General features: G+C 41.2%; 1 protein-coding gene across 5 annotated transcripts in view; it reads left to right on the forward strand.

The window, feature by feature from the left end:
* The window catches only part of WDR7 (WD repeat domain 7), a 353231-nt gene that overhangs the window by 230521 nt on the left and 103678 nt on the right, over positions 1–19032 (forward strand). For all 5 annotated transcript variants that reach the window (XM_086683081.1, XM_086683085.1, XM_086683084.1 and 2 more), the window contains one exon: positions 14010–14196. In XM_086683081.1, coding sequence (XP_086539207.1) covers positions 14010–14196 — 187 coding nt within the window. The remainder of the gene's footprint in view (positions 1–14009; positions 14197–19032) is intronic.

Raw genomic sequence — 19032 nt, forward strand, 5'->3', positions numbered from 1 at the left:
GTCCCAGGATTCGGACGCAGGTCTAGCTAGCTGCTCTAGACAGCCTGCTGTTTACTGCTGGCGAGCTCCCATTAACATAGCCACCACTCCTGGGCTGGATAATGGACTCAAAGGTTAAGAGCAGAGGATCTCAACAGCTCCAATCAGCAGGGCTTTTCCAGGGCTAATTACCTCTTTACTGCGCTGACTCTAATGTGACATGTTTATTGCCTTAACTAACAACTCATTAGCTTAGTTGATGTTTTTGTCAATATTAATTCGTTCATTTAAGCCAAGTCAAAGCTTAAACAAAGATGTCCAGACTGAGAAACGGGCAGCAGAGTGACTTTTGTTTGCTCATCTTTTTTACCTCCCTTACTCAACTTCAATAAAAGAAATGTGTAGAAAGGAAACATTTAGAGTGTTTGCATTGAGAATGTTGGTATTTGTTGATTTGCTTGCATGTAAAACGATTCTGAATTTATTTTTCTTCATGGTTACTCTAGCCTTCATCTCACAGTTTACTTAATATTTAGTGTCCACTGAGGACAACTATTTCTCATCTTTGACTCTGTGTCTGAAGAGCTAACATGCAGCAGTTCCTTGTTCCAGTTGAATGTCTTACTGTGGTTATTAGAAAAGAGATCAAGTACCCATGCACATGATTCTCATTTCCACTAAACTACTTACAAAATTATGTTGAGATTTATCTTGTAATGATTGCTAACTTACTTACTTAGCCTGTGTGAATTAGTTAGAAAGAGTATGCAATTATGAAGTTATCGTGAAGCATTGCAGTTTTTTGCCATACTTTTGGTTCACATTAATGGCATTTTGGGGGAAATGTCATTGTTTAAATTTCATGTAGTTTGTAATAACTAAATTCTAAAAGCCCTAGAGTAGTGCAGGTGGGTAAAATAATTGAATGTGAGCCTTTGATCGAGTAGTAAGTCAATTCCTTTGGAAAGGTACATCAGCATCTTCAGAACCCTGTAACCCATCTGGCGAGCCCCTCTCACAGGATGTTTAATGGCGTACAGATGTGCAGAAAGTGTTATGATCATTCCCGATGAGACATGAATGAAGCCGCAGCGATAGGGGGGTTTCATCTCTGGAAAGACCAGTCTCTGCTTTGAAGGTCAGAGACTCACTCTGATTGGTTGCTTCCTGGAGGTGATCAGGTCCAGAGAAGGCTGATAAAGCTTTCTGTGGAACGTGTTGAGAATTACATGTCATAAACCAGACATACTCCTATCTGTCTCCCACTGTCAGTATCTATAGCAGGTAACATGGACACCACATTATCAGTACTTTTAAGAAATCGCTGTTACAGGAAATAAAAATACTTTATTTTTAAATAAATAAAATTTATAATCGTATACATTCAGCACTAAATACTGTGATTATCTTTACCTTCCTGCTTTCTCGGCCACCATTTTTTCCTTTTTTTTTCCTGAATCTGCTTCAGTCAGGCTTTTCTGACTTTAACTCTACTGAAATTTCTTCAGTAAGATAACCCGTGACTTACATGTTGCCAAAGGCAGTAAGCAATTCTTGGCTCTTGTCTCTGTCTCTTGGTAGAATATAATTCCAGCTACATTGAAACCTGCAACTCTGCTTGTCCTTTCCCGTTTCTCCCACCTCGTTAGCCGCTGGTTCTCAGTCTTGATTCCCCCCCCCCTTTCCATCCTGCGAAGGTGCCTGTGCACCTGCACTCACTCTCTAGGTATTACTTCCAGTCCCATGGCTTCAATGCATGTGTATGTGGACGATTTTGAAATTTTTATTTTTAGCCCTGGTTTCTACACCAGTCTCCAGACTCCTATATTCAACAGTTTATCTGAAATCTTCCTTCAGATGTTTGATATGTACCTCAGATTAGAAATGCCTAAAACTAAAATTTGGATTACTGCTCCTGCTTCAAAAACAAAAAAAACCCTCCTCCTCTTCTGTTAACTCATTTTAATGAGTGTCACCATCATCCACATAGTTGTTCATGCCCAAATGCCTGGAATCAGTTTTACTACTTTTTTTATTTAAAAAAATTTTTTTAATGTTGATTTATTTTTGAGAGAGAGAGAGAGAGACAGAGCACGAATAGGGGAGGGACAGAAAGAGAGGGAGACACAGAATCTGAAGCAGGCTCCAGGCTCTGAGCGGTCAGCACGGAGCCCGACGCAGGGCTTGAACTCACCAACCCCAAGAGCATGACCTGAGCCGAAGTTGGCACTTTACTGACTGAGCCACCCAAGTGCCCCAGTTTTACTTATTGTCTTTCCATCGTATATTCACATCCAATCCCTAAATGAATCCTGTCTGCTCTATCTTCTAAAAAATTTTCTTAATCCAAAATTTACATAGTTCTCCTACTCTGTCACTACTGTTCTAGTCCAAGCCATCATTATCTCTTGCTTGAACCATTGTAAGAACCTCCCAGTTGGCCTCCCTAATGTTCCCCTTTGCCTGCAACCCACCCCAGTCTATTCTGTACACAGCACACAGATACTTTCTGAATGATGGCAGGTCATGTCGCTGTCCTACCTGAAACTTCCATGCATTTCTCATAACACTTAACCCCCTAGGGAAAAGGCCTGTGTGACTGATCCATCCACGGCTGCCTTTTTGATTTCATGTCCTTCCACTGTTGTCCTTATTCACTGCCGTCTAATACTCTGGACTTTTTACTGGCCCTTAGGGATCCCTACTTACCTCAGGGCCTTTTGTGCTGTTCCCTCAGCCTGGAATGCTTCTCCCACAGATGGCCACATGCCTCTCTTTCATTTCACTTAGGTCTTTGTTCAAATGTCACCTTCTACAGAGTACTTTCCTGTCGATCACTTTCTAGGCTCTTACCCTTGCTTTATTTTTCTTCACCTGACTTACTACCACTTGACACATCTACTCGTTTATTTGGTCTTTATGTCCCAGCTAGAACGTAAGCTTTGTGAGAACATAGAATTTGTTGACCTGTGCTTAAAAACAGTACCTGGAGGAGGGGGGCTCATTGGGTTAAGCCTTCAACTTTGGCTCAGGTCCTGATCTGAGTTTGTGAGTTCGAGTCCCACATCAGGCTCTGTGCTGACAGCGCAGGGCCTGGAGCCTGCTTCGGATTCTGTGTCTCCCTCTCTCTCTGCCCCTCCCCCGCTCACACTCTGCCTCTCTCTCGCTCTCAAAAGTAAATAAACATTAAAATAATTTAAAAAAAAACAGTGCCTGGGACATAACAGGCACCAGTAAATATTGGATACGTAAAGGATCACTTAGCTAGTAAGGTGCTGAAGCTAGAACTTAAACCCTGGTGTCCTTTTTCCTCTTACGCAACTGCCACCCACTCGTTCATGCTGTTTAACCATCCTATACCTTTTGGGAACAGGACATAGAAGTATTGGGATCATTTAGTTAAAGATTCCCTAGATTAATGGATTTTTTTTTTTTTTTTACTTCTTTGGTATCATAAACATTTGCTTCTATTATTTTACTTCTTTATTGCTGACCCTCAGAGTGTCTGAAAATCAGTACTTTTTACATTTCTGAGGCAGAATAAGGTTATTTGCAATAAGTCATAACTTTCTGATTATAGGAAGGTAAGACTCCCTAATTTTAGCCTGCCATCCAAAATATATTAAATACGAAGAGCCAACATGAGATTAAATGTCATTGTATGACACAACTTAATTTGAAATTCAGTAAAACCGAAAAAAATGAACTTTGAATCAAAGATAATTTGGATTTTATTGTGTGATTATAGGACAAGAAACAGCAAATTATGTTGAAATAGGACTGTTTTGATAAAACTGATAGTAAATTAATGAGTTCTTAAATATCTTCGTTAAACTGTCTCCTGATTTAATAGTTACTTTATGGTTTTTATTAAATGACAAGTTTTTGTGCAATATAGGACGTAAAAAGTTTAACAGTTTCTAATAACTGCATTAATACAAGGTGTGTAGTTATAGAAGTGTTTGCTAATTAGCCCATATCTATGAATAAGGCACACTACATTGGAATTATTTTTAATTAAATTAAGTTTCTGTATAAAGCAAAGGAATAGAATTCCAGATGGCACTCTGCCATCCTTGTTCTTTGATGGACATTAACAAGTGGGAAAAGGCTTCCTTTACTTGGTTACACTTTGAAATAAGTGGCCAATCATTATTAATTCATTTTGCACTCATTGTAATGGCATAAATCATCATAAATTCATTTGGTTTAAAGTGCATATAATGTGTTCTCCCATAGGAGTTTCCTTGTAATTGAACTATTAATTAATGCATTTTTTTAATATGACCTTTTTTTCCCTCCTCTGTTATACAGAGCCAAGGGTGGTTAATGGCCATGTCTTCATTCATGATATTTTTTAAGTAAGAGGAGCAAGTTTGTTCTAACTAGGCCTGTTGACTGGCTGGACTGGTCTAGGAGGGGCCAGAGCCCAAGAAAACGGTCATGTATATCAACTACCAGTGGGATACTAGTAATAATTATGAAGGTTCTACAAGAACTCTTTGAAAAATTCTCTGCAATGCTATGGTTTTGTAATAATTCCCATAAGAAAATCTCATTCTCCCTTGATAAATATGGCATGATGCTGGCTTCTGTTGGCATTTCCAGTTCTCGAAACTCCCTGTGGCCACTGGTTTTCTGACAGTATTGGCTGCCATAAAACCCAGGTTCCCTTGGCCTGCAGCAACGAGGCACTCCATAATGGAGGTCTCCTGTCCCTTTGTCATGCAGTGTCCTTCCACATTTCCTTCCTTCAGTCCCTTCACATCCAGTGCTGTTTCCTTCTTCATTCAGGCTATAATGGTTGCTTAGAAGGCTTGTAAGAGCTCATTCTAGAATCTGCCTATGAGGTAGCCACAGGATTCCTGTGAGGTCTTCATGCTTCAAGGGAAGCATGGGAGGAAAAATATAGCCTCTCCTTGAAGGAAATAAAAAGTACAAATAGAAAGCTAGGGAAAAAAATCAAGTTTACAACTTTTTAAGTGATTCTTTCTTATTTAGTGCTATTTCAGCCCAAATAGAAACTGCAAAAAACAAAACAAAACAAAACTACTACATGATTCGTGTTCACGTCATGAATATATGTTACCAAGATCTGTGGGTTGTATGAAAATAAAGGTTTGAATTTGTGTTAAAAGTGTTGTGTTGGTGTACCTAACTGGCAGTTGACTGTGTGTGTGTGTGTGTGTGTGTGTGTGTGTGTGTGTGTGTGTGTGTGTAAGTGAAGAAAAGCAGCCTATCTAATAGACTGCGGAGAACTCAAGGCACCACTATTATCAGGTTGATAGAAATGAAAGAGGGGGAAAAAAGTAAAATAACATAAAAGTGTTATTTACTATCAAATGGTGCTTAAAATAATATCCAGTGTTTATTTGCTTATAGAAATATATCACTACAGGGGCACCTGGGTGGCTCAGTCAGTTAAGCGTCCGACTTCGGCTCAGGTCATGATCTCACGGTTTGTGAGTTCGAGACCCGCGTTGGGGTCTGTGCTGACAGCTTGGAGCCCGGAGCCTGCTTCAAGTTCTGTTTCTCCCTCTTTCTGCCCCTTCCTCTCTCATGCTCTGCCTGTCTCTCTCAAAAATAAACGTTAAAAAAAAAAGTTTTAAAGAAATATATAACCACAGTTTTTTATAGTTAATAAAGTGTTTTCATATAATAGGCATTCCATAAATGTGGGGTGTATTGACAAAGTAAATCTACATTTTGTAATAAGGATGAATAAATGCTCCAGAAGACAAATTCATCATTACCTAAGTAATAGCATTCGTGTGTGTGTGTGTGTGTGTGTGTGTGTGTGTGTGTGTGTGTGTGTGTGATGGCTTGTATGTTAATCTTTGAAAGAGTGGTCAGCATTACCAGCCAGATACTACAAAAATGTTTTGAATTGGCAGTTTGCATTGGTCAATTCATGATGGGGCAATATTCATCTTGCCAAAGCAACAAGTTGGCCATGGTCTAACACTGTCAGCTTTTTAACCACAGGTTTTGTAGGCTTGATTTTGCTCTATCTTTTCTCATTTTTAGTGTTTTGCTGTTACAGCAAAGCATAAATATTTTCTTGCAGCTTTGGTCTTATGTAGCACTTTTAAAAAACAGTAAGATTAAAGTTGGAACACTTTTTAAAAAAATGCTTGAGATAAAAAGCTTGAAATAAAATAGCTCTAATATATGAGCTATTATTACTCTTGACTGCACGACCACAGAAATCAAACCTCCAGAGGGCCTAAGTTAGTTGTGATTTATCTAATGCTGTATTTGAGCACTTTCTGCTTTTCAAAGGGTTTTATTTTGATTTGTTTTCCACCGTCTGCATTTTTGGTAGTTCATTTGTACTTTTGGCTACACATACATGGCGGGGGCGGTTGGGGGGGGGGGCATGGTGATGGTATGCTACAAGCCAAACTCCCACTATGAAGCTGTCGCAGTATCTGTACCATTTACCTATCTTTGGGTGAGAAAAACTAGTAATTTGAAAAATGGACATTGAATATGGTCCCAGAACAATGCCGAATTCTATCCTGTAACCAAGTGAATGAGGAGCCTCTGGGTATTCCCGGTTAAGAGCCAGAGACCTGTAATAGAAATCTGAGTTGGGATACTTACAGTGGAGGAAGGTGCCCAGGATAGTACATTCATTACAAATGGCATTTGTTTCCAAACTTCAGGTATCATGGGCCAGTAAAATGTCCAAAAATAAAACTTGAGAGTATATAACAGTGTTTTACATTTTTTATTTTGCTCACTAGAGCCATTAAAAACTAGTACTATCTTCATTTTTAAAAAACCTTTTATTCACCAAAAAAAGAAAAATAGTAAGAACATAATCTTAGAATAAGCAGTCCTTTAAACTGAATAAATTTAGCTTTATGAAAAAGACTTAGTACATTGTTTATGTTTCTGCCATTTCACCATAGAGCCGTGGAAACTTTGCCACAGCCCAGCATAGGTTTGTAGCAGACTCTTGGAAATTTCTGATTGGTGCATAATTTTGCTGACTGTGATGGGCACATACAGGGTAAAGTAATTCTCGGTGTGTGCCAAAACAACAATTTTTTCATGATAACTGAATGTAAAGCATGGTGTTAAGCCTTGTGCCAAACAAAAGTATTTTCAAAAAATTTCATATAGTGCAGGGAACTCATTTAGCAGATGTTAAAAGGCAATAAAATAAAAATAAATAAGTAAATTAGATAAATTTCAGCTAATAAAATAAATGCCAAAAGATGCTATATTGTTATTAAACGTATGAGTAGTGATTGCTATGTATCTATTAAGATTTGTTTATCTTAGAGGGAAAGAGCGAGTGCGTGTTGGGGAGGGGCAGAGAGAGGGAGACAGAGGATCCATAGCAGGCTCCTTGCTGTGAGCGCAGAGCCCTGCGAGGCTCAAACTCAAGAATTGTGAGATCGTGACCTGAGCCGAAATCAAGAGTTGGCTGTTTAGCCAACTGAGCCACCCAGGCACCCCTAATTGCTATACTGAAAAGGATTTCATTCTAAGGTAGGCAGAGAATTCTAGGGTAGGGGAAATCACTAGCCACCTTCTCCAGGCGATTCTCCCCTTCCATGTGAACCGAACCCCTGTATCATTGAAGGTGGCAAAGTTGTCAGCTAATGAATTACATTTCTTGTGCTTCCTTGAAACGAGGAGAACCAGTGTGCGGTATAATTCTGACCAGTGAAATGTAATCAGACGTTAAAAAAGAGGCTTGACTTAACTGGCACAAGTCCTTTTGCTCTTTCAGAATTCTACCACTTCCTGCCTAGAAGGTGGATGCTGTGCTAGATGCGCCGTAGACCGTTTTGTGACCATGAGGCAACTGAGTTAGAGCCGAGACAACTTCAGGCATCTTGGTGTGGCTATATTTAGCTGTTGAACCAGTGACGGCCACCTTCTGATTGTATGAGGAGCAGCAGCTGAAATTATGCCTTAATTCAGAAGGAGGAGGAGATTGATCATAAGGGATATAGTTTTGAATCCATAGTTGGATAGAACATCATGAATAAAATGCTGTCGTAAAGACACAGGTTGTGTTCAGACCTGTGCACTGGCCCCATTACGCATGCATGGCCTGGGCTCCAGAGGCCTGGACTCCTTACCCAGGCCTGCAGCTAACCACTTGCCTTCTACAGTTCTCTGTTATCTCACCTGAAGCATAGGAATCGATGCCATTTTTCTAAAGTCCTTTCGATTTGAAAATTCCGTGATTCTAATTAATCCATCTGGCTGGGAATGAGTAGATCAGAATTAACAGGCAATAGGTCTTGCCCCTTTCTAATCACAACACAACCCAAATATTGATCTTTCTAAAATGAAAATCCAATCAAACCTCTCCTTTGCTTAAAACTTTCCAGTGGTCCCCCATTGTCACCAGAATAAACAGACTCCTAGCATGGCATGTGAAGCTCTTTGTAATTGGGCTCTAATAACCTGTCCTGCCTTGTGTCTCACTGTTCTGTTTCATCCACCTTGCCCTCTTTTCTCCCTTGCCCATCACCTCAACCTCTCCCTTCTCCCCCAACACAATTTCCAACCAATTAAACCCTGTGTAATCCCTTTATCTGGTTGTGTTCTCTCTCATTTCCTGGTCTTTAGACATGTTCTTCTCTGTCTTGCTATCATCCTCTCCTTTGAGTGGCTAACCACTACTTACTCTTTAGGTGTGGGTGTGGAAATCCCCTTTCCCTAGAAGCCTTTTCATACCTATAAAATGGGGTTAGGTGCCTGTCTTAAGTTCTGTCTTTTTCTTTCTTTCTTTCTTTCTTTCTTTCTTTCTTTCTTTCTTTCTTTCTTTCTTTCTTTCTTTCTTTCTTTCTTTCTTTCTTTCTTTCTTTCTTTCATGTTTTTGAGAGAGAGAGAGAGAAGGCCCAAGTAGGGGAGGGGCAAAGAGAGGGGACAGAGGATCTGAAGTGGGCTCCACACTGACAGCTGAGAGCCTGATGTAGGGCTCGAACTCACGAACTGTGAGATCACGACCTGAGCCAGAGTCAGACGCTTAACTGGCCCTAAGTTCTGTTTTGACACCTTGTCCTTATAAGTCTTCTAACACTATTACACTATTCAGAATATATTCAAATTACCTGTTTGCTCACCTGTCTCCTGAACTGGAATGAACTTCCTTGAGGAAAAGAACTCAGTCTTATTTCCTTTTGTTTCCCCAGTGTTTATAGTGACACTATAGTTATCACATAACTGAATCTTTGGATGGAGAGGCTGGGACCAAATTACAGAAAGCCTTGAATGAGTGTCAGTCTAGTTTGTTGAACTTTTTAATACTGCCACTAGAGTGCCTTTTATGAGGGAATCAGTCACGATGGCAGATAACAGCTTCATTCTCCACCTTGCTTACTCAGTGAGGCACTATGGAACAGTGGAACATCTGCATAAGATACATACGTATTTTTGTGCAAAATTAGATTGCATCTCATACAGATTAAAATACATCCGTTATTGGGTACCACAGGTTTAAGGAAAATTCTGAGAGATAAAAGTGAAAATTCATAATATTGTCATGAGACTTTTTCTGTCAAAAAGGAAGATACTATCAGTGTCTTAATTTTAGCTTTTTATCACCTTGGTCCATGTTGCAGAGTGGCTCTCTTATGGAATCATAGATCAGATAAACCCTCAATTACAGAATGCAATATGAGTTGGAAAAGGAATAAATTTATCTATCCCTTTTTGTTATCGTAACAACCATTTTTTGAAGGCTCGTTCCTTAATATCAGAAAGAATATACGATTAGGAAATTTGAAGGCTTAGGCATCTGCGATTATTCCTTCAGAACATCAGTGTCATTATTCCTGGTAGCATTAAAGTCATAAGCATCTTATTAATCAACAAGGCTAGAAATCAGAAGGTTTAACTTGAAAACCGTCTTCATCTTATTTACAGGTTTTGCTTGGAATAAGTTGTCAAGACAGATGTGGAATTTTAACTTTTTCTGCCTTTATAATTCCAAAACAGACCAAAATAATCATACTCCAGTTAATAGATTTAAATTTTTTTTTAATGTTTATTTATTTTTGAGAGGGGGGGAGAGAGAGAGACAGAGACAGAGTGTGAGCGGGGAGGGGCAGAGAGAGAGGGAGACAGAGAATCCGAAACAGGCTCCAGGCTCCGAGCTGTCAGCACAGAGCCCGACGCGGGGCTCCAACTCACAAACCTTGAGATCATGACCTGAGCACAAGTCGGACACTTAACTGACTGAGCCACCCAGGTGCCACTGTATTTACTAGATTTAAAATGTGTGTGTTAAATAGGCCACTTTCCTTTCTCCTTCTCCTGGTGCATACATGGCCTGCCAGACCTGTGGGGATCTTGGCTTTGTGTTACCCAGAGATGGTGATTTGAACGAAAGAAGAGATGCTGTATGAGAATTTTACTGACAAGATCACTGAATGAAATGGAAAGTGATTTACAGGAAGGGGTGACAGAGCTGTAGGGAACCTGCATTTCCTGCTGACCTGGGCATCCTCACTGTGAAGGTAGATCACACTTTGCAGGGGAAGCAAATACCCTGGGGGGCCATTGCAAGGCCAGGGATGTTTGGAAGTACGCTTACTGATTCTCCCTTTTCTGTCGTTTCGTTGGAAGGTAAGTGATCACATCCTTTATGCTGTCCTTCCTACTTTGTCAGAAAAATGATGGAAAATATCAAGAAATTGTCCATTTAACGGTTTACTTTGCTCTCAGGATAAAATTGTCAGAGTGGCGAGGCAGCTGTCTCCAGAGTTCCCATACACAGGCTGCAAGAAATCAGCAAGGTCCCTAGTATTGCCAGAATGCTCCTGCCTGTAATGAATACAGAGATAGTGGAGTGCCGTTAAGGAAGATGATGATTGAAATGCTATAAAACATTGTACTTAAGAAACCTTCTTTCCCCTTCACAACATTGCTCACCAAGGATACACCTTCAGGGAGCCCTGTCCCTTATGGGGAAGCCGTGGCTGCGTGTGCTTCAGGATGTCTGCAGAGAACAGCAGTGGGGGGTTCTCTGCAGCTCTCACAACTTCCTAGAAGTAAAGAATAACAGAAAAGTGGTGGATTTCTTAACATTTTGAAATACTCTGACAGACTGGGGCCGGGAGCTGCATTAGAAAGGGACATGCAGTAAAGACAGATATATTTACACTTTAGGTTCATAATGTGTGCAAAGTACTGTGCTTGGTGGTTTGGGAGATACAAAGTTAACGTGAAACATAGTTCTTACCCTCAAGGAGCAACAAACTTGATGCAGAAAAGGGACATGGCTTATATTGTAAAAAATACCATGTGGCAAGGGATGCATAGGTGCTAGGAGAAAATAGAGACCAGTGGGCCACCTTTTTTTTAAGGAGTTTATATTTTAATCATCCACAAAACTTGAAGCTTTACATATGGCATCTACATGGCTAAATGTGAGAGTAATATTTACAAATACATGTATAAATGAAGTCATGCATTTCAGGATGTTTCCTCCAGGAGGCTCTCCATATATAAGTACCTTTTCAGTTTATGGCAGGAGTTGTTAACCCAAGGCCCATGGTCTCCTTGAAATTCTTCTGCAGAATTTGGTGGCTGTGTATATGCATTGTATGTAGTTTTCTGGGGAAAAGACTGATGGTTTTCAACAGATTCTGAAAGGGTTCTGTGGCAGAAGATATTTTGAGCCAGCAATAACAAAGTGCATTCTCAGACTCTTATCTGGGCTTTACAGCTTCGTTCACTTCATCTCATCTCCGTCGCAATCCATTCTCCCTGAACAATTGGCTAGAACAGGGGCACCTGGGTAGCTTAGTCGGTTAAGCATCTGACTCTTGGTTCCGACTCAGGTCATGATCTCACGGTCTATGAGATCAAGCCCCACATCGAGCTCTGTGCTGACAGCATGGAGCCTGCTTACAATTCTCTCTCGCCCTCTCTGCCTGCCCCCCACTCTTCTCTGTCTCTCTCTCTCTCTCTTTCAGAATAAATAAACTTAAAAAAAACCAATTGGCTAGAGCATAAACATGAGTAAATGTTTTTATTTGTTGAATGCATCAAAGTTTATATGCCATGCTGTTAATTTTGAGAACAGACAAGCTCAACGTGCTATTTGTGATGAGCCCTGACTGCCGTTTGTGGAGTGCCCCCGGGTGCTGGGTGCCAGGCGGGACACCTTGCACTCCTTCATTCATTTAACACCCGGGCTCTTCGTGAAGGATAGCTATTCTTACCCCCAGTTTACAGACTAGGAAGATGAAGCTCATGAGTACTGTCCTCAGCCCTTAGTAAGACATGAAACTCTGGTGACTCCCCTGTCTGAAATCTGAAGCGTGTGTACCCCTTAACCCGTCGGCTCTGCGGTGCTATGACTTGTAAACTGTTCTGTCCTTCCCCTCAAGAAACAGACAACCTCTTCTGAATTGCAGCTTGCTCTTCGCCACCTGGGTTGCAAGCTTAATGGCCCTTAGGCGTATGTATACAAATCGTTAGCGTTTTCTTCAACATAAAAAAGCACATGTCAATTAAAATCTAGATCATTTCATCAGATTTCAAAGTAATATTGACCTTTTAACTTGTTTACCAAACTCGCGTGAAGAATTTACCACATACCTGGCCTCACTGTACTGGACCAGTAGAGTAGAATGTGGAGAAACATAGATGCTTGTGGGGGAGACTTTTTACAACTACCTCTCTCCCTTCTCCAGCCCTCATCCCTGCTGGTAAGCATCACCTGTGATGAGAAGTGCGAATGGCAGAAGCAGTTGACATGTGAACTCTTAGGTGCAGAAGAGCGATGAGTACTGCGTAACATCATTTGAAGCCATCTCCAATTTGTGCAGTGCTGGGTAGGGAAAAACCTTGTTAGGAAGTTAGGGTGCCTGATATGTTTCGAAATGATATACACTTATTCATACATAATTATTATGTAACCAAAGCCCTTTAGAACATGGTATGAAATACTGTAGCCTAGCTTATTTGTTTAAAGTATGTGGCTGGGCGCTCTGGAAAGCAGTGTGGAGGTTCCTCAGAAAATTAAAAATAGACCTACCCTATGACCCAGCAACCGCACTGCTAGGAATTTACCCAAGGGATACAGGAGTACTGATGCATAGGGGCACTTGTACCCCAATGTTTATAGCAGCACTCTCAACAATAGCCAAATTGTGGAAAGAGCCTAAATGTCCATCAACTGATGAATGGATAAAGAAATTGTGGTTTATATACACAATGGAATACTACGTGGCAATGAGAAAGAATGAAATATGGCCTTTTGTAGCAACGTGGATGGAACTGGAGAGTGTGATGCTAAGTGAAATAAGCCATACAGGGAAAGACAGATACCATATGGTTTCACTCTTATGTGGATCTTGAGAAACTTAACAGAAACCCATGGGGGAGGGGAAGAAAAAAAAAAAAAAAAGAGGTTAGAGTGGGAGAGAGCCAAAGCATAAGAGACTGTTAAAAACTGAGAACAAACTGAGGGTTGATGGGGGGGGGGGGAGGGTGGGTGATGGGTATTGAGGAGGGCACCTTTTGGGATGAGCACTGGGTGTTGTATGGAAACCAATTTGACAATAAATTTCATATATTGAAAAAATAAATAAATAAAAAATAAAAATAAAATAAAATAAAAAAATAAAGTATGTGGCTGGGGGCGCCTGGGTGGCTCAGTCGGTTAAGCGTCCGACTTCGGCTCAGGTCATGATCTCGCGGTCCGTGGGTTCGAGCCCCGTGTCGGGTTCTGTGCTGACAGCTCAGAGCCTGGAGCCTGTTTCAGATTCTGTGTCTCCCTCTTTCTCTGACCCTCCACTGTTCATGCTCTCTCTCTCTGTCTCAAAAGTAAATTAAGGTTAAAAAGATAAAAGATAAAAATTAAAGTATGTGGCTGAAGAAACTGTAAACTTAGGGTCTTTTAATATTCTTAATGTTCAAAACCCCTTTTCAGTTAAAAAAAAAAAAAAAGAAATCCAACATGGTTTACATTTTGAAAATACGCTTCAAAGAAAACATCACCAAAGTAAAATTTCTCTATTGCTCTGTCTTTTATTTTGTAATTTCAGGTAAGGCGCTGACATTTCTACTGTTGCAGCCCCCGAGCCCCAAACTGCCCCCCCACAGCACGATCCGAAGAACAGCCATTGATCTGATTGGCCGTGGCTTCACAGTCTGGGAGCCTTACATGGACGTGTCTGCAGTCCTCATGGGGCTTCTCGAACTTTGTGCTGATGCCGAGAAACAGCTCGCCAAGTACGTGCTCAATCCCAGTTAATGCGGACGGGTTTTGTTTGTGTTTTGTTGGTTGGTGTTTCGTTTGTTTATTTCTGTTGGAGGTCATTGATGGCCCTTGACAGAGTGTGCATTTTTAAAACAATAGACAAACATCTCTGTATATGAAATTTTGGTTATAGACCATGAAAGGGAAATATATTTCTATAATTTGGGCACAATTGGGATTTAGCATTGATTGATTGATCTATGACATAGTTTTTCAATTATGCTTATTGGGCCTTTTATATATAACACTACATATTATTATTTAGTAGTAGTGTAAACATGTCACTTAGAAGGAAAATTATATTTATACTTGCTCAGAAATGTTTTACTTATAATAGAATACGTGGACATAGTTTGGGGAGTTACCCTTCATACTCACAGTGATTTTTAAAATAAAATTTATTTATGGGCACCTGGGTGGCTCAGCAGGTTCAAGTCGTGATCTTGTGGTTCGTGGGTTCAGGCCCTGCATCGGGTTCTGTGCTGACAGCTCAGAGCCTGGGGCCTGCTTCGGATTCTTTCTCCCTCTCTCTCTACCCCTTGCCCACTCGTGTGCATGTGCACTCTCTTTCTCTTTCTCTCTCTCTCTCTCAAAAATAAATATTAAAATTTTTTTTAAAAAATAAAGTGTATTTATTTATTGAGAGAGAGAGAGCACATGCGAGTGGGGAAGAGGCAGAGAGAGGGAGAAAGAGAGGATCCCAAGCAGGCTCCCTGCTGTCAGCACAGAGCCCAACATGGTACTCTATCTCATGAACTGTGAGATCATGAGCTGAGCCAAAATCAAGAGTCGGACACTTAACTGACTGAACCACCCAGGTGCCCCTCATAGTGATTTTTAAAATCACACTTTTTAAGGCTTCCCTTGCACACAGGATATGACTGGCCATAGGAGGTTGCAGAGATGAGGGTCCCGGGAAAGGCAGATGAGTTGAGGGAGCCACTAAAATCAAATCAGTAGGAAACCGTTGGTAACCAAGTGGCCAAGAATGATGGGAAGGGGTTTGGGGGTGGTGATAGAGGTTTATCTTGACTAATTCCCCAGAGGAAGGTTTTTGTTTTTGTTTCTTTTTAGTATAGCCATCTTAGCTGGTGGGAATTCCTAGTTAGGAATCCTTGAACTGGCCCAGGTGCCTCTCTAAATGCAAATGTTATCACCTCTTTGATTTTTCTCAATGGGCATTTCATTCTTATCTTTGTTACCCTTGGAAAAAACTAGAAATCTCTGCCCTTTTCATCATGGTTGTCTTTCTCATAGCCCACGGTTTCCTTATGACCCAGCATGGCTTTGGGCCTGTAGTCTTTCTGCGGGCTGCACTAGGCTCAGGAAGTGGAGACCAAAGAAGCTAGTAGAGGCTGGACTGTGGCTTTGCCAGCAGATTGGGTATTCCTGGCCCCGAGTCCCAAGATGGGTTGGTAGGAGAAGGCATTTATTCTAGTTTAGGCAACTGCCCCCCCCCAACTTCCTGTCATACAACCACACTTCTAAACATCACCTCTGTGTCTCCCTAGCTGTATGCTCTTCAGTAGGTCACTTCACCTCTTAACCTCGGTTCCGTCTACAAGTTGGGGCTAGGTAAGCACCTGCCTCATAAGGTTGATATTAAATGTGTTTGTATTTGCAGACTGCTTAAAAGAGTACTTAGCACATGTTAAAAGGTTGAATGGATGTTCCCAACAGGTGGTAGTGTCAGTGGTGACGCCATCCATTGTCATTGTTTCAATGTTCCGCAGACCAAGAGCAGCTCATTTCTAGAATGAATAATTGACATAATGGCAGCCAGCATAGGTTTTGGATACAGGAGGCCTGCAGTTCTTGATTGACTTTAAGAATTAGGAAGAAAGTGAGCCTGTGAGTTGGAAGCAATAGTAAGAGGCAGCTGGCCTTTGTGCAAAGCCCAGAACATATTTCCAACCCTTTGCTGTCCCCCTTGGCTGCAGGTGCCCTGTACACCCTCCAAGGAGTCTAGAATTTTGTTTTGACCTAATTTTATAGCCTATTTTCAAGGCTGATCTAAACACAATTTCAACAGTGTGCAGTCTTGTTTTGTTGCCTGGGAGAAGTAATGGGCTTTATTTTAGGCATAGTATTTAAAATTTGCTTTGTTTTGTTTTTAAATCCGTGTACACAAAGCTTCTATCAGCAAACATAAAGATGTGCTGTGTTTTATCTACATGTAGTATGTCCACAGACACAAATACTTTAGCGCTTCAGTACGTAATTTAAATCTTGCTATTACATCCTTTTCTGTCATGAAGATTAGTATAACTCTCTATACACAGCTCTGAATAAATGAATGTATCAGCATGTAGCCTTGAGGAGTCCAATGTAATTTTCATCGTGATAAATTGCATAATAAGCAAGAAAATGTTTGCTTATTAATCTATAACAAGATTTAGATTGAAAATGGCCTGTTCCATCCATGAATACTTGGTACAGGCTGCGGAAGGACCGAGACGGGGCAGAATGGAGCAGGGACATGTACAGGGGGGACCCGCATGATGCCGGCCTCCTGGGCCACCCTTTTGTGCCTGATTTGCTGTGTACATGCTAACGGTGCTCAGCTACCTTGCTTCTGACTGCGATGTTACACATGCTTTATGAGGAAGCTTTTATGTTAGGCTTGTGCTTTTTTTAAAATTTCAGTTCACGTTAATTGAAAAAGAAAAAACAATACACAACGCTTCCCTCTTGATTGCCATTCTTGTGAGTTTGTGAGGGAGGAGACTGAGGAGGGTGGCTAGTCCAGGCTGCTGCCTAGTTCTGGAGAACACAGATGATAGCAGAGTTTCTTTCTTCCTCTCTCTCCCACATACTGACATCCTCTGTCAGAGGTGATTTCTGAGAGGTCTCCTGCAAGACTATGGGTGGCCCAATTGATAGGGCATTTTTCCAAAATTCAAATGCCTTTCTTTTAGAGATAGAACTGAGAATTTTCCATCTTTGAAATAAAAATAAAACCAGTTGTTTTCTAATATTTTCAAATATTTCACCAAACCTTAAACTGTGTTAAGTAAGCAAGCTTTTACTGAGTAGTTGATATTCGGAAGGGACCGTATGGGGTATTGTATACTTACAAAGTTGCATCATACAAAGATCCGGTCTCCAAGGCACTTGCTGTCCGAAGGAAGGGTAAGATGTGCCTGGAGGTAATCACGATGGCAAATGAGAAGCAGTGTGAAAGGTATGGACGCCCAGAGCGTTGGGGGGGGGGGGGGGGGCGGTGAGTCACGGCTGGGTGCTCAGAAAGGATGCTGGGAAGAGTTTTCTTTGCATCTTTCATCGGGATAATTGTGAGGAGGGGCAGAAGAGCAAGGACCTGCAAAAGACCGATGGGAAGTACAGGCATGCCCAGCAGATGCCAAAGCGCTCCTTAAAACGCAGGGCAAGTGACTAGACACGCTGTTTTACATTGTATTCATTAATTCCTTGCAGAACCTCAACTGTGGGGTGTGCCCAAGTAAAACTTGAACATAAGCCTCTTCCCAGTTATCTCTGGGGAATAGAATTCCGGGCTAAAAAGAGGATGGGTTTTACCTTTTCCTTTATAAAATGATGATAAAAATGATAATAGAAGATCACAAAGCAAATCCGAGAGAGGTTCTGTCTCTTGTCCACAGAAACACCGGTCAGTGAAAAAGGTGAGTTTCAGACCTAGGTCTCCCTGACCCAGGTCTGCTCCCGCCGCTCTCCACCTCGCGCCTGCGGAGTAATAAGATAGCCTGTTCAGAGGACGTGAAAGTGGTCAAGTCAGAGTTTTCAGCGTACTTTCAGATTTTAAAGACACACTGAGGGAAATCATTTCCATCACGAATTTTGTACCTTCTGGAAAAACAGCCTATTTAAATATCAGGAAGCTCCTTGAGTGCCTGGGCCATGTATTATGCATGTATTCATGTTTATTCATAGCACCTGTCACATGATTTGCATTCAATAGACACTTAATTAAGTCATAGAATTTTAGAGATGAAACTCTTCAGCAGCATTCAATCCGGTGCTCTCCAGATGCTATTCAATAAAAACAAAGTTGGGAGAGCTAATACAACTTGCCTGAGATCTCAGCAGTACTGGAGGAGTAGAGACTGTCATTCGAGCCTCCCGACTCCCATTCTGCTGTTCTCATACCCGTATGGTTATGCCACCCTTTATGTGACAGACGATCTACAGGTAGACTCTCTGAGGAAGTTTTTAAATTAATGCTTATGGGCCGCCCATTCATGATGGACCGTTGAATAGAAAACGCAGGCTGCATCGCATTGAGATCATAGGTAGAGCCATCTCAACAAATGGTGAGAAAAATAGAAACATGTAGGATTATGTTTTTTATAAATCCATCATTTTTTAGGTCAGCATGGTTATGTAAATAAGGATACAGTGTTAGAAACAGTTGAAACTCTGACTTTATAAATGTATGGAAAAACTGTGGTGCTTCTGGAAAACTAGACTCCGTTCTCTAGGCGTTGTGGTCTGTTTATGGTTTTGTCTTCCTAGTTCATGTTGCGGGGCCTTTACTCTGACAGAGAAGGGCGGAGCCATTTTGGCCCCCACTGCCAAAGGTGGGCGGTCCCTCATCTGTTACTGCCACCACTGAGGGATGTTAATGAGTTGCCAAAACCCACTGCTCTTCTGGGATATTCAGTTCACCAAACTTTCAAAGAGAAACGTATAGTCACTGGAAGCCATGCATGCTTTGAAAGCCCCATACATTAGAAATACTCTTTTTGAACCACATAAAGTAGAATTGGAGAGAAGGGAATTGGCATTTTAACTCAAGTTTCAACCACACTTTTAAAAATTTGAGCGGCAGG

This window comes from Puma concolor, chromosome D3 (genome assembly GCF_028749965.1).
Source record: "Puma concolor isolate L17-30 chromosome D3, mPumCon1.1.hap2, whole genome shotgun sequence".
Classification (NCBI taxonomy): domain Eukaryota; kingdom Metazoa; phylum Chordata; class Mammalia; order Carnivora; family Felidae; genus Puma; species Puma concolor.